Source organism: Porites lutea, chromosome 14 (assembly GCF_958299795.1).
Source record: "Porites lutea chromosome 14, jaPorLute2.1, whole genome shotgun sequence".
Classification (NCBI taxonomy): Eukaryota; Metazoa; Cnidaria; class Anthozoa; order Scleractinia; family Poritidae; genus Porites; species Porites lutea.
The window spans coordinates 5,115,541-5,142,258 of NC_133214.1; the positions used below are offsets into that span (position 1 = coordinate 5,115,541).

Below are 26,718 nucleotides of genomic sequence, written 5' to 3' on the forward strand. Positions count from 1 at the left end.
AACAGCTAAACAAAGTCTCCGGGTTTAAAATCCAAGGAAGCCTCAAGTTCTGACCTTTCTTTTGCAATTTTTTATGTAACGTTTAGTAGACCACTTACGATTCACTAACACTTGAGTCAAGACCATGAGTTGTCTTTGGTATAAGTTTAATTTCTCTTCTGGTATATTTTTATTAGTAAGCTTTTGTTGAACTTGTTCAACCTTTTTCCGATACTTACCTATGATCTACCTGGCGGGATCGTTCACATCACCGAGTAATAGTTGAAGACTTCGGGTTACATTTCATGCTCCCTGACATCAAGTATTTTGTGACCTAAATGCAAGGGTACTAAACAACAGAGATTTAGGATTCAAGCAGAAGTGTTCTAAGGTGATTACAAACAATTTCTGCGCTCTATTCTGTCTTCCATAATGATTGTTCCTCCTTAGAGTTTTTGTCTAGAGTAACAATAATGACCTTGTGAATTCGCATTCCATTATAACAAGACTTTCAACTTGCAGAGCTCGGTAGGATGATCATTGGAGGAAGGTCGAGTAAAAGTCATGGCTTGGAATTATAATCGGAGGACTTTTTTTCTTAGTCTTTTTAGATCACTTGGGAGCGCAATCCTAGTACTTACCTTGAATCTTGTTGGTGGGGTCAAACCTGGTTCCCAGTCGTCCTCGGTGATTTCGGATGTGACGTCACCGGTTGAATCCTGTCAGAAGAATTAGCACTTGGTTCCAAACCTCCTCCACTCCCTCGGGTGGCGCGAACTGGCCTAGGGACGAGGCTGGGTAGGGTCTCTCTTATTCAAATTCGCCAGGTCAAAACGACTGTCGCTGATTGGTCACAACTTCTGGAATTGCACAGACCTAAATTAAAAGCTTCTTAAAAAGATTATCACAGCAAAATGTTCAAATTGACAGCTGAAAATCAACGTCAAACTGTGCAGCTTGTCTCCACGTAGATTGATTTGCTTACTGACGAAGCAATCAGATCAAATAACCACGGGTTTACATCCCGGCAATGGAGCAAAGAATATTGATGCATTAGAAACACAATTGAGTTTAAAACTTAAATAAGTCAGTTTTTTTCCTTTTGGAGCGTTAGATTTGTTTTGTTTTGTTTTCTAATTTCTTTTTCACAAGAGCTTAGAGAAAGGTTGAACAGCCTTTGTACTCACTTCTTTCCTTAAACGAAACTGTTTAGGTCAGCATCCTATATCCCTCAAGAGGAGACGCAGACTTTCCTGTACTTGTAGGGCTTACCTCTTTGTGGCTAGGCCGCTGGTCGATCTACCTGCACTGGAAAACCTGAAACTCAACAGGATAACTGAACAGTAAAAGCACCTTCAAAAAGTAATAAATAAATGCCTTACCCTATAATTTAGAGCTTCGAATTTGTTTTGTGTTGCAATCAGTGCCGTTATGCGTTTCTTCAGGAACGCAGCCAGAAGTACTTCCAAAACGTGCTTCTTGAAAATCAAAAAATCATTCAGTTTGGGTTGCTTGGTCTTGAGAGGGCGCGATGAAAAGATGTCTTCGAAGCCACGTTCGAGTGAAAAAAGTATTAAAAATTTGATGACGTTCGAAGGCGGTTCCTGAAATAAAACTTTTTAAGCTAATTGTTATCAGTTTATAAGACAAATACACTGATGTGACGAAATTGTGTCGGTCAATCTTTATTTTTCATTCCTGATCATGAAAAGCAGCTCCATTACAACAAAATCTAAGTAACTAATGTAAGATTATTTATTGTTGGTTTAGAAGAAAAATATCGCAGATGATATACCTTTTGTTGTTAAACTTTATTTTCCACTGGCTTTTAATTACGTACAACGAAATTACAATAACCTTAAAATTAAAACATCTCTTTCCTTTCATCTTCAGCACCTTTCTCTCACCTCCGTCTTCCAAATAGGTGTTGTCGTGTTGTCGCGCGTTTCTTCAAGAACGCTTCCAAAAAAAAGTGAAAATATCTCTTTCCTTTCACTCTTTCCATCTTCCAAATTGGTGGTGTCATGCGTTTCTTCAAGAACGCATCCAAAAAAGCCCTACAACGCTACGGTAAAAAAACCGTGTTCGATCTAGAGAGAGTGCACCCAAAAGGATGTCTCTCCATTCGGTCTAGAAGAAAGTGGCGGTAAAGTCCAAAACGGATGAAAATAATTTATTTTCGAAGCTCCTGAAATGAAAAATTGGTTAGTTGTGTTTTTATAGTAGAACACATTGTGCGCACCCAATGTGCGCATTTGTTTAAAAACATGACACTCACAACTCAGTGTTTTTTGGTATATTTTTATTGTATTGACTTTATTACATAATAGTCCCTGCAAATCAAATCATTCTTAGTTAGTACTTATTATTAACTATTCGTATTCTATCCATTTTAGTTTTAAAATTAGAAAAAAATCACACAGACAACTCATTAGTTTAATTGTTTTATTGAATTCAGTTCTCCATTTACACAAATTAAGTAGTCGTGTATGATGGGGGGTGCGCTCCTACGAGAATTTGGCGTCCGAGTGAGACCGAGGAGTGTGACATGTGTCCATAAATGTGATTGACACCTCGAATGAAACACACCAGGATCCCCCGGACGGTACGCAGGGAAGTCTAACGGCCTGCTATCGAAGTATCATCGATACCATAGCCTTCACATTTTTCGAAACCGAATCCGGAATCAGATCGAAAATCAAATCGAAAACCAGAAAAAGCAGAACGGACCGGATCGAAAATCTAAGCGCAAAAAACAGAAAAAATCCACATACCTTGTCCCACGCGTAGTTTTTAGACTTGGGCTGATTGATGTGGTGCAACGTTTGCATAAGTTACGAACGTACCTACTCACAGAAACAACATTGCCGCGGATATTCAATTTAATTTGTTTCATACTCTACTCCAGACCACGCAAGTCTGCTTTACACAAACTTTGTACCAACATCGATCAGCCCTACCTTATATGGGCTGCTGTACTCTGTGATGTTTCAATTCTCCACCAAAAGACCAATGACACTGGGACCCAAAATCCAACAGAAAAAAAGGCGTGGTTGCATGTCCATGATGACTTTTGGAGACTTGGAGTTGCTCCAAAGATGAAGTCCGGCCGGCCAATTGTATATTTTTAAAATTAATTATTACAGTAGCTGTCTCAACTAAAATTGAGCAAAGTGACGTCAACAATTGCGGAAAAGGGTATCTGAGATAAGATAAAAATCAAATTATGCGTGGAATTTGTTAAATTCGTTCCCACTTGGAACGAGGGGGGATAGTAGACACAGTCGTGGATATCAATGTTAGTCAAGACAGCTCTTTAAAGTTATCGCTATATGCTGTCTGCTCTGATTTAACCTTGCTTCCCTAATCATGAAGTAGTTTCCTCATAACCATCCGTCGTCATCATCATCATCATCATTATCAGGAGCCGATTACCAATCGGCTCCTGTCATTATCTGATTTATTTTTACATGATTCTTCCACATGCATCGCCGCAAAGGCAGCTACTTCGCCTACTTAAGTAACTGGACTATCTTTCTCTATGTGTCTCCATGTTCTTTGTTCTTCTTTCTTCGGCCGGCCTCTTCTCTAGATGTAGCAGTGGACCCACAAAACAATACAACGCAAAACAATGCAATACATTTTATTCACATTTCCAACACTGCACAAAACAGTATTACTCGATCGAGAAATATTTTGTTACAAGATTCAGGAAAAAAGTAAAGTAAACAGTGCGCTGCTTAGGGTTCTGTCCCAGTCGAGACGTGCTTTGGAGGTAGAACAGTGCAAACGACTCCCGGCGAAGACTGCCAAGAAACCAAGCCACGAACGGTCGACGTGAAGACTTCATACGCCTACCATTTGTAGACGATCTGTGCCTGCGTAGTGCAATGCAGGACTTCCTAAGAAGAAAACTCTCCAGCAAGGCAAAATTAACAGGAAGACAAATCAAATCGTCTTAGTGTCGACAGTGCCTCGCCAGAGTATCCTCTCCTGCTACTTACTGAACGACTATTTATAACCTACGAGGTTTTCACATGAATGCCATTCAAGGGGCACGCACGTAAAGGTGTAGTGGGCCTTCACGCGAGTGTCCCCGAAATATTTCGCATATTAGCATTCTTGTGTCCACTTCGCTGGCTACTACAACTCTACTTAAAGCCTATCAGCTTGTTCGTGCTCCGCCAATGATGAAACTGCGTCGTAGATTGATCTCGAAGACTTCCTACGCTTACGATTTGTAAACGATCTAGCCTTATGGTGTGTGGGTTGTCCCATATTACCCTAGTAACCTGCAGCAAGGCAACTCATCTCGGGAAGAAACGCCTGGTCGCAGATTACCTTCTTTGTAAGACTAAACCTGTCAACTTATCTCTACTCTCAAAAGTTCGAAGTCTGCAAATGCGCATTGGAAAATTTCCCTTCAAACCCGAACTGTTTAACATAGAAAGTCAAATTGGTAGGAGCAGACTCGAGCTTGCGAGGCTAAGCTAACTATCTACTTGTAACCAGAGAGATCATTAAGCTTGTAGGAGATGACCAAATGAGATCTTCTCGCTCTAGCTAGCTGAATGATCTGAGGTCTCCAGTTCACTAAGTTATATCTTAGAATAATCACTGTCTGGTTGAACCTTACGATTGAAAGCTTCACTTGCCCAGCGCATAGACTATCAGGTGAAGTGTAATTGATAAGTTGAATTTGGCGCAGCTAAGCGGGAGAAGTGAAGACGACGACGACGACGACGATGACGACGACGACGACGACGACGACGAGGACGATGACGACGATGGCGGCGGCGGTGAAGTTCATATGAAAAGACGGAGCCGAACCTATTCCTAAAAGCCGAGCCGATTCCTAAAAGCCGAACTCTCGTCGATGACCGAACACCTGCAAAGGAACCCAGCTTATGAAAAAGGGAAGGGGAGGCCCTTACCATCCCGGGGAACCCCGCTAACTAATCTAACTACACTTAATTAAGTTAAGCCGAATGAGAAGTCCGGTGACTTCATGCCGAAGGTGTGTGGAAAGTATGCTTTGTAAGGTTCATCCAGAGCTCTATATACCCCCCTTGACCCAACCCACAAGGAAAGCACCTGACCTGTACCATTTCAGTAGACTGGGCGTGCTGTGCTGATTTGAAGCTGAGCAATCAAGGATGATTGTGGTCTGGTTTGGAAGGTGGCTGTCTGCTCTGGGGGGCTGATTAGGTAGTGGAGTCTGCCAGTCTGGTATGGTATTCGGATGGTAGTGGTCTGGTCTTGGTTCGGATCTGATGGTCGGGTCCAATGCCCGACTAGTCTGGCTGTCTGGTTGCTGGTCTGATCTGTAGGTCTGTCTGAGGAAGATGGTCTGGTCTGTTTGAGGTCTGAAAATTGAAAAGAAGGAAAGGAGATGTGAAATCAAGCCCGTCACTAGGAGCTATGCAAAGAGAAACGAGACAAAATAATACTGAAATACGCAAACTTTAGGATTCAGTTGCAACTTTAAAAAGGACTATAAACCAACCAAACTGATACCAGAGGTGTGCTCACGATCTTTTCTAATCGTTTCCATTTTTACTTAGTATCGTAAATAACCCTGCCCATCCTAATGGTAGGAACCCACGTTCTGTGGCAATCTATTCCGGCGAAAGTTAGCTCCAGGTAATGGAATTATACAACAGGAGGTGATAATACGCTGATAATAAAGTTTTGATTGCAAATGGTCCCCAAATTCTGTAGGTCTTTTTTTCTTAGTTTTAGTCAGCCGGAATCTGCATGGCAAAAACTAACAGAAACCACAAAGAAATGCAAAAACTGATCAATATTTTACCTTTCACTTTTAAATATCGCATGTAACTCATTTTGGGGCTCAACATAAACAATAAAACTGTTAATTCTATACTAATAATTAATTATAAACGACTCTGTGTTTGCAGTGAGAAATTCTTACTGTAAGGCCTTAGTTGATCTTTTTTTTATCATTAATGTAACGTTTGATATGCATTGTATAGAACGAACAAAGACATTAGTAATACCGTATTATCATCATTTTAAACTATAAATTACAGGCAAGTCTTTCTTGTTTTATCAAAAGAGAATGGTCCTGCTGCAGAGACAAGCGAGCAAGGCAGTTTACAAAACGTTGTTCGCAATACAAAAAAATGTGAGCTCACATGTTCCCATCTTTAACAATTAGCATAGTTTTTTTTCCTCTATTCTGCTAAACTTGTAAATTTTTGTTTTAGAACATCGAATGCAAAATGAAAAATTTCAAACTTCTACGCCTTCGGTTGGATAAATGGTGTGGCTTCAAAGTCTCGTTTTTATAACTAGAACCGGGAAAAAAATATATATCAAATTTATTATTGTACACCAATTCTTTTCTTGGTCGCCAAAATGAATTTTGAAGAACACCCGACAGTTTTTCCCTAGACATTTTTGTTTTTTTCTTTGCTGGTATTTCATTAGTGACTGCCACGTGTTCGAAACGGGGCTGTTAAAATCACAGAAATCACGGAGTAATCTTGCTTGAACAAACGGTTTCATTTCAACTGGTTATTTCTCCTTTTAAAACGAATTAGTTAATATACCTTAAACAACAACAGTCAGCGAGGAAATAACTTATTTATTTAATATGTTGGACTCGCCGGAGTACGAATTTCAGCTAAACTAACGATAACTCAGTAGCAAGTAATTTACGTACCTTCTGTGCTGGTTTTGACATCGCACGGATTGACTTCTGAACTCTAATGGACTGTTTCGGTCCATAGTTAGCTTTCTTGCTTGTGGTGAAGCTGAGAAAAACGGATAGACTGTTTTATGTGAAGCGCTTAGTTCTTTTGAGTAAGTTACCCTTCTCGCCGCAACAGCCGCTTCTGAAGTTTTCAATTTTTGAATGTGGCGCGGAGCAACTTCTTGCATAATTAAAAAGGCAATACTTGATTGGACTTTTTCTGCTGCACGTGGGTATGAGAACAAGTTGTTTACTACATTTCGGGTTTTCAGCTTTGATTAACATTCACTGAATAAATTATATGGACAGGCTCACGGTTTGGGAAAATGGCAAGAAAAATTCAGAACTGGTAAATATTATTCTGGAATCGTGTTTACTATTCCTTTTTTAAACGGTCGCGAAAGCCCGAAACTCACTCCACCCTCCCTCCCCCGTCTAAAATCCCCTCTCCCCTCGCCCCCAAGGAAAGGGCTGATAACCGGTAACGGTGGTAACCTGGGCCCAAGTTGAACCCAGTGTCCCTCGAAAAATCCAATCGGAAGCATCGAAGAAGCGTCCGTCGAAACTCGACCGACTAAGAGTTTTTGCCGAAAAAACCTCCCACTTTTTATAAAAGGGAAGAAGGGTAGGCAAAAAGACATGGCAACAGACACTCAAACAAGACACAGGTAACTTTGGTGCTCGATTTTCGCGTTTTTGGTTATCCCGAGTATTAGTTGTCAAGGGATTAGTTTTTGTTTACATTAGCAAGAACCGCATTTTTACTGTATTTTAGCAAAGGCACGTAGTGTAATCTTTATCGTTTACTTACTGGCTCAAATGCCGATGTTTTGAGCTGCATTTAACATTATCGTTGTCTGTGTTTTCTCTTCATGGAAACCAGTTTCATAACTTTTTAAACGATCTATCTCACTCTGTTTTGTTCAGCTGAAGCAAGCTTTTATGATGCATGCTTACTACCATGTACTACCTTCAAACAATTATCATTACTTTGTCATCCCCACTCTTGGTTCAAGCCTTGAACTGTTATTTTTATTTGTATTTAATAGTATACCAGTCTGGTCACGCCACCATCCACAAATCCCACAGCGATATGTACCACAATGGACGCAAGATATGAAAAACAGAAGCCTTATCTTGGAGGTTGGTTTTGGCTCCGTTGTGTGTCTCTTGGGCAGTACAGTCAACTCTTTCTAAGTCGGACACCTTTGGGGCCGGTACTTAGTATCTAAGAGAGATGTCCGTCTTATAGAGAGTCAAATTACTCTAGTTGTCTGTTTTACAGAGGTGTCTGTCTTATAGAGGTGTCCTTTAAGAGAAAGTCGACTGTAGTTCAGTGTGATAATAGGCTCAGCCACATATATATATGTAGTACATGCGGCATGAATAAGGTTTAAATTGTCTAAATCACTGTCGGTCAGTTAGCCTGCAAATACAGCCGTCTCTCCTCATTCCACTCAATAGAGCCACTAGAGATATTTTGCTAGAGAGAGAGATGTCTGCAATTCGGCCTCCTTAATACAAAAGACTGTGTGCAATAAACGAATTGGAAACAAGGTCAGAAATGAAATTGAAGCTGTAAATCATGAAAGGAAGTTAATCATATCAGTGCAGCTACGTGTATAGAAAACATGGAAGCTGTAAAAGCTACCAATACAATGTCAAGATTATCTATTTCCTACATTTATGCCTATTAGAACTTCGATAAAAACTGACAAAAATAATATTATTGGCAGAGCATCTGAAGAGCTGCTAACTGCTTGACAACCACCAACAAGCTTTGTTGTAGTGGCTGCAAATTGAAAGTTTCAACAAAGTTATTGTTTTTGTTGTGATTAAATTTTGAGTCCTCATTTAGTACAAGTAACTGCCGTATTGAATTCAAGATGATCTTCCTTGTACATTCAAACATTGAAGTGGGAGAAGACTCCCGCAGACAATCAACTAGCTGGTTCACACCCTCTTTCATTTCTTTTTTTTTCTGTTATAGAATTGCAAGCTTTCTAAGTATCCATACGGACCACATGATACAAGTATTTATTTGACTCACAGAGGTAAGTCAGATAAATAATAAAAACTAATTTAAAACAGACTTGCCAAGTCTCACTTTTTTGTCCTGAGTCTCACCTGTCTCACACTCTCACAAGTTGGCAACCGATTTCTCACACTTTCTTGAAAAGTCAAACTCCAAAAAATTTTTGAGCTGTAGGGTTTGTTTTCAAGTTTAGATATCAATAGATAACAGGCTCAACCCAAATAAAACACTTAGCAGTCACATTTGATTAAATTCTTTTAGCCTACTGCGCCTTACCGCTGCTACCAAATGTGCAGACTTCCTGTTTCTCTATGTGTCAAGATGGCACCTAGCCTGCAGTGCAGCCGCCCACGTATTGCATATAGTGTGGATGTAGGTTTAAAGTGTCTGTGCGCAGGTTAGATATGGCACCAACAAAACATAGAATTAAAAAACCTAAATCATAAAATTGAACATGTTGTGTACTGCTCCAGCTTTAAAGTGAGATAGTGACTTCCAATACCCATGATCTCCACTTAAAGTCCTTTCACTGGGACATTTGGGAAATCTCACAACTTGTTATCCATTTCTCACTAATCTTTTCCCAGCTCTAGGTTCAGAATCTCACATATTTTGCCTTTAGGGGGTTTACAAGTCTGTTCAAAAAAACAGTGTTTAATTTCTTCTCCTTACTGTCAGTGCAGTCAAACCTTTGTTGATACAGACACTGAGGGGACCATAGAAAGTGTGTATATTAATGGGGTGTCCCTATATTAATCAGGTCAAATTTAGAGAAAATTTAAAGGCTAGGGACAAGGAAAACTGTCCATCATAACAACAAGGTGTCCATATAAGCAGTTGTCTGTAAAGCAAGGTTTGACTGTAATTATAGCAAAGAAACCCATGGGTAAAGAGGAGTTATGTTTGACCTTGATTCCTGTCAGTACAAATTGCCCTTGTTTGATGCTCCATTTCCTAGTTTCATATTGAGAGGGGCTGGGTACTAGTTGGTTTATTATGGGATAAACAACACGAGACCCATATTGTCAGAAAGTCAGCATATTGAAATTAGCAACATTCTCAAGTTTGGCGTTTATCGGGTCGACATTGAACGAGGTACAGCCATTCAAAAAACTCCAAAATAATATGAATTTTACTAACTAAAGGAAATAATTTATGGACGTCCAGAGGATGTGTTCGACAATCCAAAACATACATCTCTCTCTCAAGTTTCAAGTTTTTGAATAGCTGTATCTTGTTCAATATTGGCTTGATTGACATCAAACTTAACATTTTTCATAACCTCAATGAGTGTTGTTTATCTCATAACACACCGACTTGTACCCCTGCAGCCTGTCTTAATATGAAACTAGGCAATGCTGGGGAGGGCATTTCAGGTGATATGAGTACAGTCATTGCTGAATGTAGTTTTTGGATGATGATTCACCAGCCTGGTAACTTGTTTGCATTGACCACTCTAAGGCTAGCCTGCGAGCAGAGGCCCTTGGAGCTTACCTAGGAAAATCGAATTTTGCCTCTGCTTGCAGGGTACTCTAAGCAAGCCCTGCTATGAATAATTTTAACTGGAATCACCGACACAGTCAAACGTAACTCCTCAGTGCTCTGTATTATAGAATAACACAGACAGAGATCTTGTAAGTGACCACCTTGGGTCTCAATTCACAAAAGTGGTTTCAGTTAGAGCTGGTCATTTACGAGAAAAAGCTACCATATGATAAACTTATTAAGAGCAGACACACTCTTGAGAGCTTTGTCAAATGGGTGGATGGTTCCAGAAAATATCCAGACCCCCACCACAGAGGGAATTTTACTTAGAAACCCCCACCCCCTGGATTTTCAATTGATGCAAAGACAACTTCAGCTTTTTAAAAAGTTGGCAAATAGTGTGACATAGGCCCTAAATTTGAATCACAGCTCAGACGGGGGTGTCACGATGCAATAGAGTAGCCCCTGTGCAAGAAGAGCATTGACTGTACCTTTTTTTCTCTTACAGAGCGTTTGAACAATGTGGAACCACGAAAAATGGTGGACAGTAAATCAATCAAAGTACCACGTGACAGATTACTGAGACCTTGGTTTCACTCTCCCCTCTCACGTTACCAAAGCAGTTTAATGTTCAGGAAGACTTAAGATGGATAGATACTTCGCCCCGCGTTAGGGAATCCAAGACAGTCTTTGATTCTGGATTTCATGCCGTGGATTCAGGATTCTTTGTCAGTGGAACTTGGATTCTGGATTCCTTGAGCTGTATTCTGGATTCCAAAGCTCAGGATTCTGGATTCCACAAGCAAACATTTTCCGGATTCCGATACAAAATCGCCCCATGTAAGGTTATATGGGTTCCGGAATCAGAGAATTTTAGCCTTGTAGAATCCGGAATCCTGGAGTTTGGAATCTGGAATTGCGCTAACGATTGGAACCCACTGACAAGGAATCCTCAATCCAAGATATAAATCTGGAATGCAGTACCTGGAATCCGGAATCCAAAGCATGGAATCCAGAATTCAAAACTGTATTTTGATTACCTTACATAGGGGCAATACTAAAGGTTGGACTTAACCCTGAGAGTATAACATAGGACTTAAAACTCTGGCATTCAACACAAAAATAAGCATTTGTTACCCAGTTAGACTGCACGTGTGGTCCTGTAGCAAGACGATCGTACATTTACATCAAAAGTTAACAGTTTTTCTTTTAAGTGAAGGTATAATTTCCACGTACATGTTCATTGTACTTTCACTCATAAAGCATTGAAGGGACTGTTTTTTTGAGATTGTTTTATTCCTCTTTTTTATAACAGAATAGAAGCAACACGGATATAAAAAACAACCTGTAACTGAATAAAATTTTTGTTAGCATTTTGTAGGGAGCAAACGAATGAAGATAGTTTTTGTACAAAAGTGTCCGAAGTTTTAATGCAACTTTTTTGCGAGTGTGTAACTGATAATAAATTGGTTTACCTTGTCAGTAAATTATGAAAAACGTTGGACTATAAGTTATTAAGAAATGCAAGTATCGAAACCTTATCTTACAAATACATTTGTATAACGAGCAAGATCGGGAACTAACGCTGTGCTCATTATTGCGTTCAACATCGTGACATCGAAACGTGCAAAAACGTCACAAACTTGCGCGCAACGTGTACATTCTCATGTGGACCATCGCATAAATCAGGGCAAACAATATCGCACACAATCTACAGGAATCTTGTTGAAACTATTGATCTTAACACCACGCACATAAATTCGCGCAATATCGCATACAACAACTGCGTTCATCATGACATGCTATAGAACGCTAAGTATCGCGCGTGTAATATTGCACAGAATATTGCAAACACCATGGCAACATAATGACACATCACACTGCGGTCAACATCGCGCACATCATCACGCGCATCCCTTCGCCCAGTCATATATTGAAAAAGAATATTGCGCGCACCATTCCACCATCGAAACCATCTTGTGCACGCAATACTGCTCTCACTACTGATCGCAACATCACTTACATCGATGTGTCTCATAGTCTAACCTTTATCTTTAAGTTCATGTACTCTTGTTCTCAATTCAATGCACATCTTGGACATTGTAGTCTGCGAAAATTCCCCCTTAATCTACATCGATGGGGTAATGCTTGCAGAGGCTAATCGTTCTATGTGCAACAACTCATGTTAACCTAGTGTTCCCGAATAAATCTGATTATTTGGATAAGTAGCCTGCGATTCTGATTTACGGAAATCAAGCTTCTTACAGAATTTCATATGACCAGTAAAAGCTACTCTAATGTGCTTACTTGACAAAGCATACACGATGGGGTTCAACACGCATGACAAATACACCAGCCACATAGAGGCCCGGTACACCCATAACGGGGTCTCGGAAGAAGACTTGCAATTATGCGCCATCATATAAGGGCCCCAAGAAAAAAAGAACACCAGCACTAATATGAATCCAGTTTTAGCAATCTTGTACTCGCGAGGCAGCGCACTCACGCGTAGGCGCCTTTTGAACTGAGTGATGGCGCGAAGTCGTAAAAGCGGTGAGCCAATTTTTTGCACGGCAGATGCCTGGAACGAGTTTTTACTCCTTTTGTATTTTTCTGAAGACCTTTCAAAGCTCAGAGAACGAGATCGGGAACGATAGTTTTTCTGCGAAGAAGGCGCTGGTGAATTCGCTGTCACGAACTGCGCATGAGTAGGTAGGGCAATAGTTGGAGGCTCTAGATGGTTGGAAAAGGACAGAGGGTGAAAGTTTGTCGGCGGTGGAGGGCTCAGAGTAGCTTTTCGCATGCGCTGGAATAGATCAGAAGAGTCTTCATTCGTTGGTGATATAAACCCATTCAATGACAGCGTCCCTGGAACGTTATTTTCTAATTCATTCACTGGCGTAGAGGCGGTTGTTACTGTTACGTTTATGGAGTGCGTGCGCACTCTCTCACCATTCAAGTCCGCGCTCGGTGACTCCCCCCGCAATATCTGCTGGGTAGAAATTTCCTGCCACTCTGTTAGCGTCAAATCGTTCGATTCTGTTGACTTAACATTAGTGTAGCTTAGACTTAACGCCTTAGCTGTCGACGGAACAGAATGATCAGTCACGTTACTACCGTTAAACATCGCCGACACAGTTCCCGGGACGATTCCGCTGACAGAAAACTCCAGATTAACCGAACACGATCGCGGCCGCGGCTCCGAGTTCGCTTCGTCATCTTTTGTTTTTGCCGCTGCCTTCATCTGGATGACAAATGGCAGAAAGTTTTCGTCTGGTTTTATATGAGGACATCCAGCAGAATGCGAGCGGTATTTTCTATCATTATTTCTTCGGTTTCTAAATTCATCCTCTCTCTCAAATCCTCTTACATCTTGCATTGAGTTATTCGGAGTGTTGTCAGGTGACAACTGTGTATCTACTTTCACTCCAACGCGGTTTTGATTTTCTTTGCCTAAAGCTGAGTTTGAGATAAACGAGTCGTACGTGGGATCGGATCCCCTCACCTCCCTGTTCCGTGTCCCATGATGTCCGCTGGAGGAAATTCTCCAGTGGGACACTTTCTTGGTGTGTCGACGTATGGATGAGAAAATCATTCCATATGCAGAGAGTAGTATGACTAAAGGCATTCCAAACGCAAAGACAGTCATAAAAGCATATAAACCACAGCTGCGGCGCCAGGCAGGGGAGCAGTTGTTTGTTCCAACGTGATATTCATAGTCTGTTGTAAGTGGTAGACAAGAGAAACACAGGGAAACCAGCCACACCAGGGCTAACATGCACAGGGCTCTCTTAGGTGTCAGCACGTGTTTGTAACGCATTGGGCGCACCACAGCGAAGTAACGGTCCGCGCTTATGCAACACAGAGTTGAAATGGAAGCCAGGCAGAGTGTTGTGCCGGACATACCGTTGAACTGAAAGATAAAGTATAACAAATCAGACTTATTTGTAGCCTCAGAAAACAGACGACAGTTTTGAGACGCCACTAACGGTTTCCCCGCGAAATGACGTCTGAAAAACGAGCGCAGAAATTCCATACTGATGACGGGTCACTACCCAGATCTTCTGATTGGTTGAAGCAAATTTCACAAGCGGCACGTCCAATCAGAAGCACTAACCAGATCTGGGTAGTGACAAGTCCTCAGTATAGAATCTTTGCGCTCGTTTCTCAGACGTTTTCTCGCGAGGAAACCGTTGGTAGCGTCGCGAAATTTGTTTGGTTTTCATGGTTCATTTAGTTTTCACGGTTTTTCCTGCCAAAAACTACAATAGGCTTCTTGCACAATTACTTCATTTTACTACTACGACCAGAATCTTTCAGGATTTTGTATTCTGCTGCAATTACGACTTTTGATATTTAAACTTTGCTTGGATTACCGAATTGCAATATAAAAGGTACAACGAAAATGATTCTGTTCATAGTAGTAATTTGACACCATCATGCAAATGCCTTTTTTATGGCTGCTGAATTACAGGTAGGTGTTTGTTTAGGGTTCATCGATTAAAGATTCATTGTGGTTAAGCGACGTGACCGTCGACGTTTAAAGGCATTGAAAGTTGCTCCCAGTACCCCTCCTCCTTGCATAGGTTTTTGTCGTTGCCTGAGTCGAGGCTAAAAAACTAGAAACTAGAACTGCCTTGACAGCCGACCTTGTCACAGTTTTGAAAGCCACCATGGACATCATGGCGAGTAGGCAGCCTAGTGAGAAATTATTGTGTTTGTGTGGGAATCTAATGTCGAATAATTTCGTTCGGCTGTTCTGAAAAAAAATATGAATTGTAAACTAAGGCTTCACTCCTGACAGTTCTACTGCAAAAATTTGAGGGTGTAACATGCAGGTGCATGCACTAGAACCACTTCTTAAAATTTTCTATACATTTCCCTGTAAAACTTTCTCTTCCCAATGCCAACTAAAATTTCATGGGAAAAATTGCAGAAAAATATATGGAAAATCTAAAGCAAGTGTCTGGTGAAATTTAAGCACTGTTGCGGCCCCCAAAATTTGTTTATAAAATCTTTGACTGTGCAGCTTTAGTTTACAATTCATATTTTTTCAGAACAGCCGTTTTTACGGAAATTATTCGACATTATATGATTCTCATACAATTACTTTAATTTCTCAAGAGGTTGCGTACTCGTCAAGATGGCTTCCAAACCCATCGTCGTCATCTGACCTTGGCAAGTTAACTTTCAGAACTTCATGCTTCGTAGTGAACGGTTTAGTAAATCCGAGGGACTTTTTACTGAACAAGCCTAATTTTATTTTCAAGCAAACACTGGTTATATTTCCCCCAAACTCGGCAGAGTCTTAATTTATTCTTCTCTGCAAGAGACGTAAGTGAAATTAGATTTGCAACGTTTCAGAAAACGTGACTTGAGTCATATCATTTGCAATCGATCGCATGTTATCTTAACCTACAATATTTCCATCCATATTATTCAATTAAAATATTTTAACCATTGATGTCTTATTAAGCCTGCAGCAAACGTCATTACGATTTGGAATTATCTTTCACAAAACTACTTCACTCACATTTCCCTTGGCAATAGATGGCGAAACATTTTACACGTTATCTGTTGATCACATGCATCAAAACATCACCGCCGATGCTTAAAATAAAATTCGTTTGTTACAAAATTTGTAATTATGAATATTTTTGCAGATCCTGACCCTAACGTTATCTAGACGAAGAAATCTGAATATCTGCGGTTTTCACTCGGAATATTTTTATATGAAAGAATATACTGTGATAGTTTTTGCCGTCTTTGTGAATAGTGATAATTTCACTATAGTTGCACGATCTACCCCCCACTACAAAAAGATATTATTAGGGCCATTTATACGAGGAAAAAAGGACGCGTCGTTGTAAGTAAGACGTGATTTTCTCCTTTAAATGGCACAAAAAAATTAGTCTTGTCGAGGTAGCTAAGACGCAGCTTATATACTCGAAAGAAAAATGGTACAGTTTGCGTGGGTGCCTTATTTAAAACCCGCCTCAGAATACGTGTCTTATTTTTCGGCCTATGAATGGGCCTATTATTAACCAACCATTTTTCATTTCCTCTTGTATTCCTTTTGTGTTTCTAATTTCTTTCTTTGTATAATGCACTTAATATGGGGCAATTTGTTAAAATTGCCTTATTCGAAGAAACAAATTTAAATTAAATTCACGAACATGAAATAAAATTGCCCACTTATATATCATATTTAAAACGATGCCGATGTCAGTTCGGCGCTTATATTAGTACAATTGCTTGAAAAAGGTGAAAATGAAGTCGACTAGTTTTGCTGTTGATGTAATTAGAATATGATATGGTTCGTCAAAAACGATTGCGCTTATTTGCGAGTTATCAAAGTTATTTTTCCATGGTAAAACAAATAAATGTTCACGACGAGTTTTTGAACCTCAAACAATGGTGTAAAGTGCTTTTTCCAAGAGACTCACATGTTAATTGTTCCAACATACGATCAATTTTGCTGTGTTTTCAAGAGTAGGAGTTATAAAAAACAAGGTCAATTACAGTTTTGAGCAAATTTTGACACGTAAAAGGAATTGATGTCTAAGTACAGTTTTGCCGGCTAGCGAAAATTCAGAACGGAGCTTAATATATAAAGAAAGCCTTCTACAATGTTGTAAGTCATAAAGTAAAAGTCTCGCCAGGCGTTGACTCAGTTACTATGGCGAAAAGAAATGACTCTCCCTCGATTTGTGTAGCTCTCGGCTGGCACCAGAACCATCAGGGCATTGTCCACTTTAAATCACGTACAGTATTCTTTTCATCAACAAAATTCTTTTCCCAGGTCTTCAGCTTTCCAAACAGACATTTTCGATGATAACAAAAGTCGACAAGCACACCAGAGCCGTAACTAGTAAACCGGACGTCATGCGACTGCTAAGAATTGCGAGTGATATAAAATTTAATTTTCCACCTGTATTTCGAGTTATTTAAATTCTATTTGAGATTTCCTTTTGGTATAGGAAGTGACGAGATAGTTATTTAGAAATTCAGGGATTTATCGTAATGTTATTTACTTACCTTACAGAGTACAGAATCGACGTTCCACCCCAACCGAATAAACGCTGCCAAGCTGAGCGGCATGACAAATATTGCCATTAAGGCATTAGAAAGTACCAGGTTAAGAATGAAAATATTTGTAGTTCTCATCCTTAAATGTTTGTTCCTGCATATGACAAACACCACGGAAAAATTTAGAACGATGGACGAAACTATCACTAAGACCAGAAGAACCTCTTGTAATGTGTTCATGGCTGCGGAAGTAAAGAGACTCTCCTCGGTTTGTCCACTTCCATACTCCGCGTTCATTTTCGAAGGATTAAATATGTACTAGTTCGGTGAAACTGAATAATCTAAGCTCTTTGAAAGGATAAATGTATATAAGTATAAGGTCGGAAAGTGTTTCAAATCGAGCGAAACAAATTCTTTTCTGCCCAAGGGCGTCGCTGGGTTAAAATGTTTCACTTTGCTAGCTACAGCCGGATTGATTTCGATTAGAATAACTTCCCATTAGAAAGATTTATCGTTCATAAAACGTGTTAAATCTCCAGGCATGAATATTTCATCGTCCAATCAGCTGCCTGTGTTAGTATATTATTTTATCCGGACGCCGAGTTAATTTGTTTTTACACCTACTTCTCACTTAACATCGGTTGCAATACACACAAGATTAATTTCACTGTTCTATTCAGTCAAAGTAACAAGTTGTTAAAATAAAAACAAACAAACAGTTGCGGCAAGTAAGTAGCCTGTCGCTGTCTTTACTGATTTCAGTCGTCAATCACTTCCGCGAACATCAGTTTCCGAGAGATTTTTAACTACCAAATAACCTGACAAAAAAATGTATCAAAACCTGTCGCGCTCGTCGCAGCCAAAACATGACAATCTGTGATCTCGGGGATTTTTTTATATCACGGAAACCCAGACAGACGATAAAACCAAAAACAAAATTTCTCTTTAAGCTCGACGTTTTAAAATCCTTATCGAATCCAAGAGCGCTTTTAATTCAAGAGGGCTCTTCTTGGTCTGTCTTTAAGTGCTGTCTGTTTTCACGTGTTTTGACCAATGGCGAAGCTCGACCACTTTACATCCACGTGCAACCCAGAATCCCTTGTTGAATCCCTCGTACAGTGTGACTCGCGGAATCGTGCAAGTTTTTGAACGGCAAAGTACAGTGTGTAAGTTTTTGTACTAGAATTTTCATCTCAGTTTTTTCATTTTTCAATCTTTGGTCTGAAAAAAAAAGGTGAAAAAAGGTGTCCAAACCCGTGTTAACCGAGTCTGAAGGCGCAGGATTAATGAATCCCTTTTCTTGCTTTTTACTCAACAACTCATTTGATTAAGCATTTTTTTCGCTCTGATCTTGTTTTTAAAAACTCACAAAATGAATTGCTTACAGGGACAGTGGGGTTAATTTTCACCGCAAGGTAAAACGACTTGGCCGAACTATACTGATTCAGGTTCGCTAGTTGAAAAGGTTTGATCGTAAAAAATTTGTCAAACAGTTGTCAACATCGGAGTGTAAATCTTTCATGGGTTGGCCTTCCAAGTAAAGTTCTTAGAAATTAAAACATGTATTCTACCCTGCGGAAAATATTAGTTAGATCAAGCTGTTTACGTGCGGCAGCATTACATTTGTAATTCATATACCCTTAGAAGTAATCACAAATGGTTTATAATTTAGACTGAAGTACTGTGAAAGACTGTAGTCCCTGATCTTGAGCACTCGGATTCAGCTGTATAGCCAGCGAAACGCGAGTTTGCCAGCCTTGCTGACGTATATAGTTTGCTCTCCGATCCCTGATAAAAATAAACTCGTATGGGTTACTGTCTAATAATTTCGATATCTCTAATACATGTTGCTTTCGGAATTTATGTTTTAAAGCCGTTTTCATTATTCATTTTATGGTAGAATTCCATACTAAAATTACAAAAAATTAAACGATCCGTTTAGCTGTTCCGATTAGACCATGAATGTGTTTTCAATATCACACAGGTCTACACAGTGCTTTCTTTTTGCCAGCCCACTTTTTTGTATCTGCGTAGCAAGCCATTGCTCTCGCTCTAACTTGCTACGCAGGCTAACTTTTTTTGCACCATGTGTGTTTAGGTATAGCGAGGAATCCTGAGGCGATAAAATTCTGGCTTAGTTTATCTACCCCGTTAAATGACAGCTTTCAGATTTTGAACAACAATATGACAAGTTTCGGATAAAATATCTAAGCAAGCGGAAGTCAAAGCAAAAAATGGAAAAATAAATCGACACACGTAAAACCAAATTAATATTTAAAAAAGATGGTATTAGTCCTTGTCAAGACAAAGATCGTCACATATTCTTTTTTCCATTACACTGCAAAGGAAATCTTGCAAGGAAGTTATCAAAACAGGGTGAAACAAAATAAACAAGTTCCACCTTTCCTAGCTGATAATAAACTGACACGTAGATTATTGTATTAAGCGAATGATAAATTTCTTAATTAGTAATTGGAGAAAACTATGTGGAAATTAATCAATTTCATGATTCACATTAAGCCATATTTCCGAGTCGCCCCAAGCCTCGGTTTCAAAACGAGGGTAATTGCGAAGCCATTGATATCGAAAAGATTTTTTATCTCGAGTAAATAAATCTCATTTTCACAAGGGGTTTCAAACTTAACCTCGTTTAGAATGTGAGCGATTTGGAATTCGCAAATGACCTTAACTCCTTTCCAGGTTCTCTTTTCTCGCCCTCTTCTTTGGAAACCTGTACACTCGGTGAATCGGTGTCGTAGCCTAGACGACCACGTGACTAAATGAATAGATCGCGCAGAATAAATATGTATGCGTGATAGACCTATTCGACTAACTCAGTGTTGTGCCCAATTCAAATCTCCCGGAGATAAGATTATTCTTTGTGTATTGTATTGGCATTATAATGTGGTATTCACATTTAAATGATATGGAAATTCCTGAAACAAAACGTTTTATTCCCGAAGGATTTGAATTGGGCACAACATTGAGTTAGCCGAATAGGTCTATTGACTGAGCGTAATTTCAAGATGGCTGGTTCTATTTAAATTTGTGAGTGTTTTGATTTATAGACGGAGGATTTACAGCTTGATCAGTAAAGGATTTATTTAATTTCCTGCGGGACCAAAGCGGGAAATCCCGAGCAGGCATTTTCCCCGCACCGGTAGCCAATTAGAACACAGTGTGCGTTCCGTTTTGCCCGTCCGCGGACCCAGCTATATAATAATGTGGTCTAGGGACCAGGCAACGTGAAATCGAGGTTAATCAAAACTAGGAGCGAAAATTTTGTTCGTTTAATTGAACGTAAAACTCGTCATTCAGAGCTGAAGCAAGACTTTGGATGCTGGTAAGAAAGGGAATTTCAACTACAAAATAAAATTAAGGAAATTACGAAAAGAAAAAAGACAAACTGATAAAACGAAAAATGCCTGGCGGATTACGTGCATATGGGGTAAAAGGGTCTTGTTTATTGATTTTATAAGATTGATTCTAAGATATATAGGTTATGGCTATTTCCTAAAGCGCTAAAAAAAAACTAAGAAAAGCAGATAAATTAGTTAACTGATAATTTTTCTTGAAGAGGTTTAAACGTCACTTATCCAAAAGTAAAAGATTTCAGAAATGCTTCGATCTCTTGATAAAGCGTTAGACTAAAATAACTTTGTTGCTCAAGTGGATCAGATTGACAGAATCTTCTAGAACATTTTCTTTTTTCATTTCTATTTAGCGTCACAAATTGACCCTTCCACGGTTTTTTTCAGCTTTTGACATGGACCAGTTTGGGAAAATCTGTCGACACCACTGGAAAGAGCGCCTTAAATTAGTAAAATCGCTAAATTTTAAAGTGATACGCCTTAGGCGAGCGAAGATATAACTGCGAAATGTTGCGAAATAAAACTTACAGAGGTTTTTTATGATAGGGGGCAAGTTTGTGCCTCCGCCATGCAAACGTCTGTAAGATTTCGTGACTTTGAAGAGCAATATCTTTGCTAGTTTTTAACCATTCACTTTCAAACATGGCAACTTGGCACTCTTTCCCTTTCCAGTGGTGTCGTAGACTGCAAAACAGTCAGTATTTTTGCGTATTCAAGTACGCGCGAGCAGTCAAACAAAAGGTCTGGAACGAGGCTGAAAACAGAGAACGAGACTAGGGAGAGACGGGCGTGTGGGGCTCGCGCGCTTCGCGCACGTAGGACTCTTACGCCACGCTTTACCGATTTCTTCACTGATTTTGAGAAAAAACCGACTGTTTTGCAGTCTAGTGGTGTCTACGGATTTTCCCTAACTTGTCTATGTCAAAAGTTGAAAAATACCGTGAGAGGGTCTATTAACCCTTTCATGAGCTCCATGTGTCAATTATGGACACGTTAACCCTTTCACTGCCAAATGTGTCCAAAGGCAAATTTCGACCAAATTTCCAAATTTCATTTTGTAAAATTTTGACAAACAAATATCACCATGTGTAAGTACAGGCAGAGAGCTTTCATTTGAATGGTCACATCATAGGATTTGGTCCACAGACTCAAAAGTTAGAGTCACCTTACAAAACTCCATGAAACACTATGGCAGTGAAGGGTTAAAGGAAGGACTAACTCTTTAGTCTGTGGGGAAAATCCTTTGGTGTGAAATGTCAAATGAAAGCTAACAAGCAATACTTTCTTGTGGTAATGTTTATTATGCTGTAAAAGGTGGCTCCAACTTTTGAGTCTGTGGATGAAATTATGTGATGTGATCATTTAAATAAAAGCTACTGAGCAGCACTTTCCTGTGGTACTGTTTATTATGCTGTACAAGGTGGTTCTAACTTTTGAGTCTGTCGATGAAATCCTATGGTGTGACCATTCAAACGAAAGCTACTGAACAGTACTTTCCTGTGGTATTATTTTTTATACTGTATTATTTTTGTACTGTAGAGTCGTCACGCAACGCTCCTCCCCAGTGGGGAGGAGCGTTGCTTGACGACACTAAAAACAGCTGTGTAGAAGACTAGTTTTCCTGGAGATCTGTTAGTTTATCTATATTGTGCAAGGCGTTTACTTTCCTGACTTTAGGTTATACGAGTGAGATGGCTCTGATCCTTCAGTTAATTGAGCAAATCTGTTTTTCTTGAGTTGTCCCCGAGTACGCTGCGCCACAGACGAAACTTAAATTCTTCTGGTTGAGTCGGTCTGCGAGCCAGCGCCGAAATCCTTCTTCTGGTTCTCCAGTTGTGCACCAGGATTTGAGTACGCGCCATGATTGGTCTGTTAAAAAAGCTAGTGTTCGGTTGGCCACTAACGTTGAGTAAAGATTGGAAAAGCACTTCCGGTAATTCGTTGAGTCCGTTGGCGGCCCAGAGCAAGGATCTCAGGGCTTCGCAGACGTTACAAGCGCAAGGCGGGGTTATATTAGAAGGTTCTATCCGAGCGACGTCAAACAAAGTTATCAGTTTTACGAAAGTTTACAATATCTAGTTTTACAGTCAGAAGATGTTGGATGGTGAAATGACGATTGCAAATCCGTACGTGAGACCAGACTTCAGATCGTTTCCGAAATTCTGAGATTTGGCTGCTCTCGTCCTTTCTTTCGTCGACACTTACAACAAAAGGCGAAAATCGTAGAAGATATTTGCTCGAATTTCATCTTAACAGTAGAATTGCCGAAAGCATAAGCAATTGGGTTGAGAACTCCGTTCATAAACACGAGCCACATCGAGAAACGAAAAGCAACTTGCGGCGCTTTGAATCTCGCAGAGCATATGTGCACGACCATGTACGGTAACCAGAGAACGATAAACAGAACCAGCAAGAGAACTCCTGTCTTAGCGACTTTGTATTCCCTAGACAGCGATCGTTTGTTTAGGTTTCGTGGCTTTCGCGGGAAATACTTTCTGAGCACCTCTCCAAAGCGCATCGATCCACGTTTACCGCTACTTGAAGATTCACTGCAGGTGTTTTCGGATGCAGGCTTAGTTTGAATTGCACATTTCTCTCCTTCGTGTTCAAAAGGGACTTCTGCCTTTGCTGACGGTATTTTGTTCAACCCCGATTCTTTGCAGCAATTGTTGAACGATGAAATCTCCATGTTGGAATTAAATATCGTTTGTTCGTCTACTGGGTGGATTATTTTGTCTGTAGAACACGACAACCTCCCATTCATTTCCAGATTGGGACTTTGGTTTTGATCAACGCTATGTCTTTGCGACAGCGATATTAATTTGCAAGTGCTTGATTTCTTTCCTAAATTTCTTGCTCTGCGCAACGTTGAAACTTTTCGAGTGTGTCCGCGAATGACAAAAAATATGCGAATGTACGTGAAGATCATGAGTATTATAGGAATCCCAAATCCAACAATAGCTAAGAAAATATACAGGGAACAATTCGCAGTCCAAACAGGAGAGCAATGCAAAGTTCCTTCGTCATACTGGTATCTGGACCATCCAAAGAGCGGTAAAGAGGCGTAAAGCAACCCTTGTCCCCAGACCACAATCAAGGAGTAGCAGGCCCGTTTGACCGTGACAATGGTCTTGTAACGTGTGGGTCTGGTGACTGCGATATATCGGTCCAAGCTGATGCAACACAATGTCATCACTATAGCAACACTCGATACAACGCTGATGAAACCGTTGCTCTGGAAACAAAAATAGAAAACAAAAAATTAAGTCCAGGCGCAAAGGCATCCTTCTTCGATCGTTTGCCCAGGTTCCTCTTATTAGTTGTTCTAAAACGAAGTATTTTAGTAGCAGCACTGAATACCCGTTTTTATAGACCTCAGATGACGTTGACCCGTCATTGACATTTTTTTCATTAATACATTTCTTCGCGTACGAAGCGGACGTGGAGCGCGAAACACGCGCGACGGGGGAAGGCAGGGAAAATATAGTCAGTCGCGTGTGCCTCGCGCTCCACGTCCGCTTCGTGATGGGCTGAATAACGCCAAAAAACACACAAATATAAAACTTCGACAAACGAAGCGAGTCGAGGACCCCGCTTGGTTCGCCTCATTCTACACGCTTTCCCTGTTATTCGCCCCTAAGCCTCACTTTAGACTACGAGTAGTCCCACGCCTTTCTCGCGAAGGATGATTTTCACGCACTCTTGTTTCGCTCGCTCTACTATCCCTGGAAAAATGTAGCCTGCGAACAGCAGACGTATTTCCGGTCGTCGCCTCTCTCCCTCCGAAAAATAGCTATTTTCGGAGGGAGAGAAGTGACGACCGGAAATGCGCCTGCTGTTCGCAGGCTAGGAAAAATGGGGGCTACTCGTAGTCTAGCCTCACTTGGGAGTGGACCAGGCCAGCTCGCAATGCGCGTGTGTGAAATCTTTTAGAAAAACAAAATACTGTTTCCGATTTCCAAGTGCAATTGCTGTTTCTATACATTTCCTGTAATTTTCATTACCTTAATCAAGGTCCTTGTAATTTTTAGTATTGAATCGTGAAGTTAGAATCAATGAAAAGCGAAAAGAAGGCATTATTTCGGTTCCCAAGTCATTATTTGCTTTTCATCCTGAGGACTAAAATTAAGTTTAGTTTAGGGGCTGTTGCTACAAATACCAAACTGTTTCATTGCATACTGACACTCGCATGAAGCATTTTTCACTTTGATCGCCGCGACGCACGCCCAAAAAGGGCATCTCAAACTGTTCATAAACAACAGCAACTCACAACTGCTCAAGAAGCTATAACCAGCATCAACGACAACAACAAAAACGTGTGCTGAGTAAGACAAAGTCGCGGTTAAATCTTCCTCAAATCACCGAGAAGTGAAGTGTCAAGGTTAAGGTGCCCAGGAACTGCCAATATAATCAGCATAGATGCTTGTGTTTATCGCTTTGACTATAGAACAATAAGCGAAGGACAGACTTACGGAAAACAGAGCAAGCCTCGGAGAAAGGAAAAAAAGGAATTTTGCACGCATTACAAGCCATAAGCAAATCAAGGACTGCTTAACACATCCAAGGTACAGCCAAGATAGTACACGCAAGTAACAAGCGACTAAAATTCTCAGTCATAGAAGATGATTAAATAACGTACTTAGTTACCTGGCAAAGAATGTGAGTATAGCCTCCATGCTGGTCTTGAATAACAGTAGCAAGGCTAAACGGGATTACACAAGCTGTTAACAACAAATTCGCGATGCACAAGTTTGCTACAAACGTGTTCGTTGGCTTGTTTCTCAACTGTCTTGTCCCCCAAATGATACCACAAACTGAGAGATTTAGCAGTAGCGAGAGAAGAAGAACCAGAGTCAATCCGGAACCTTCGAGTAGACGAACTTGCGCTCCAAGGCCCATAGTTGTATTGTTGGGCATTGTTAGCTTTTTGCCAGAGTAGTTGTACGTACAGTGTGGTTGTAGTATTGAGCAATCCAAATGACGTTTGTATCACAGTAAACACAATCTGACCTGACCAGTGTTTAAGTGTAGATCAAATGTCAACAGTTATAGATTAAAGATTGGCGAAAAGTTATTCATTCACCAGGTTGTTTAGCCTCTTTTCTGTAAATCTCTCCGCTATAAAAAAGAAGCTTTTGAAGGACAAAAATTTACCACAATCTTTTGTTCTGTCTATTATTTACTTAAACCAAGACATAAACGGGTTTGTAACAAGGCTATATTTACTTTGCGACATCTGGGAATCGCTCTTTTTTGATTTGATGGACAATTATGTTCACTTTGTAGCTGGGTGCCAAAGTATTAATTGTAGAACGTGTCATTTCAAAATTAAAGTTGGTTAGATTTGATACTCCTGTAGAAACAAAATATTTTGAAGAATAACAAAGCTATAGGTGTCCTATAGCAAGCGCGATTTTCCTAGTAAACAATCTTGTTTGCTTGCCGGTGAACAAAAATAAAAAACCGGAGGCAAAGTTTGAAAAACAAAATTTTGAATTTCTAAAAAACATCATTTTGACACAACACCGGTAATTCACGAAGTTACATTTCCGTTTAGATTCTATTTTATGAAATTCTCTCATTTTAGGAATATTTTGATTGGTTCGGCTGTTGCAGACCTCATTAAGTTGTTTATAAATTGACAGTAAGATATTAACGTTAACTGAATGCCAAAATGCGCGGGGAATCTGGCTTAAGTGCAAATGCATTTGGCCGTGCTTAAATAATATATTCAACTTTTTTCTCGTTTTGAAATGTCTAAATTAATGACGAACAGTCGAACTTTTCTTCACCTTAACAAATTCACAGAGACATGTGATACAGTCCAACGTTTTGAAGCCGATAACACGTTAATTCATTCGGCCATTATCATCGCGTGGCACTTTTAGTATTTATTTAGTGGTGATTTTTTGCTCGAACGCCTTTTCCCACAACTTCACTTTGGACACGACAAAATATAGATTTGGATTTTTTCTTTCAATTTTGAACTCTTCAAAAAGCCTCTGAATAAATAGAATTTATATTAAGCAAAAGCAAATGTCAATGATTAAACAGGCTCAAACTTAAAATCACAAAATTGTACAATTGCAATGTTTTTTTCTTGT

General features: G+C 39.9%; 3 protein-coding genes across 3 annotated transcripts; 1 reads left to right on the forward strand and 2 right to left on the reverse strand.

Moving 5' to 3' along the window:
* Window positions 1–7,218: 7,218 nt before the first annotated feature.
* LOC140924241 (sperm-associated microtubule inner protein 10-like) lies at window positions 7,219–11,724 on the forward strand. Its single transcript, XM_073374271.1, has 4 exons — window positions 7,219–7,362; window positions 7,744–7,837; window positions 8,685–8,748; window positions 10,723–11,724. The coding sequence occupies exons 1-4, from the start codon at window positions 7,334–7,336 to the stop codon at window positions 10,857–10,859; spliced, it is 324 nt and encodes a 107-aa protein (XP_073230372.1). The 5' UTR covers window positions 7,219–7,333; the 3' UTR covers window positions 10,860–11,724.
* A 675-nt stretch (window positions 11,725–12,399) lies between these two features.
* Window positions 12,400–17,650, reverse strand: LOC140924937 (uncharacterized). Its single transcript, XM_073374918.1, has 2 exons — window positions 17,253–17,650; window positions 12,400–14,127 (listed from the first exon to the last, which is right to left on the reverse strand). Exons 1-2 carry the CDS (start codon window positions 17,538–17,540, stop codon window positions 12,400–12,402), a joined length of 2,016 nt encoding a protein of 671 aa, XP_073231019.1. The 5' UTR covers window positions 17,541–17,650.
* Window positions 17,651–22,655: 5,005 nt separating this feature from the next.
* On the reverse strand, window positions 22,656–25,671 carry LOC140924701 (5-hydroxytryptamine receptor 1E-like). Its single transcript, XM_073374723.1, has 2 exons — window positions 25,262–25,671; window positions 22,656–23,849 (listed from the first exon to the last, which is right to left on the reverse strand). Exons 1-2 carry the CDS (start codon window positions 25,529–25,531, stop codon window positions 22,758–22,760), a joined length of 1,362 nt encoding a protein of 453 aa, XP_073230824.1. The 5' UTR covers window positions 25,532–25,671; the 3' UTR covers window positions 22,656–22,757.
* Window positions 25,672–26,718: the final 1,047 nt, after the last annotated feature.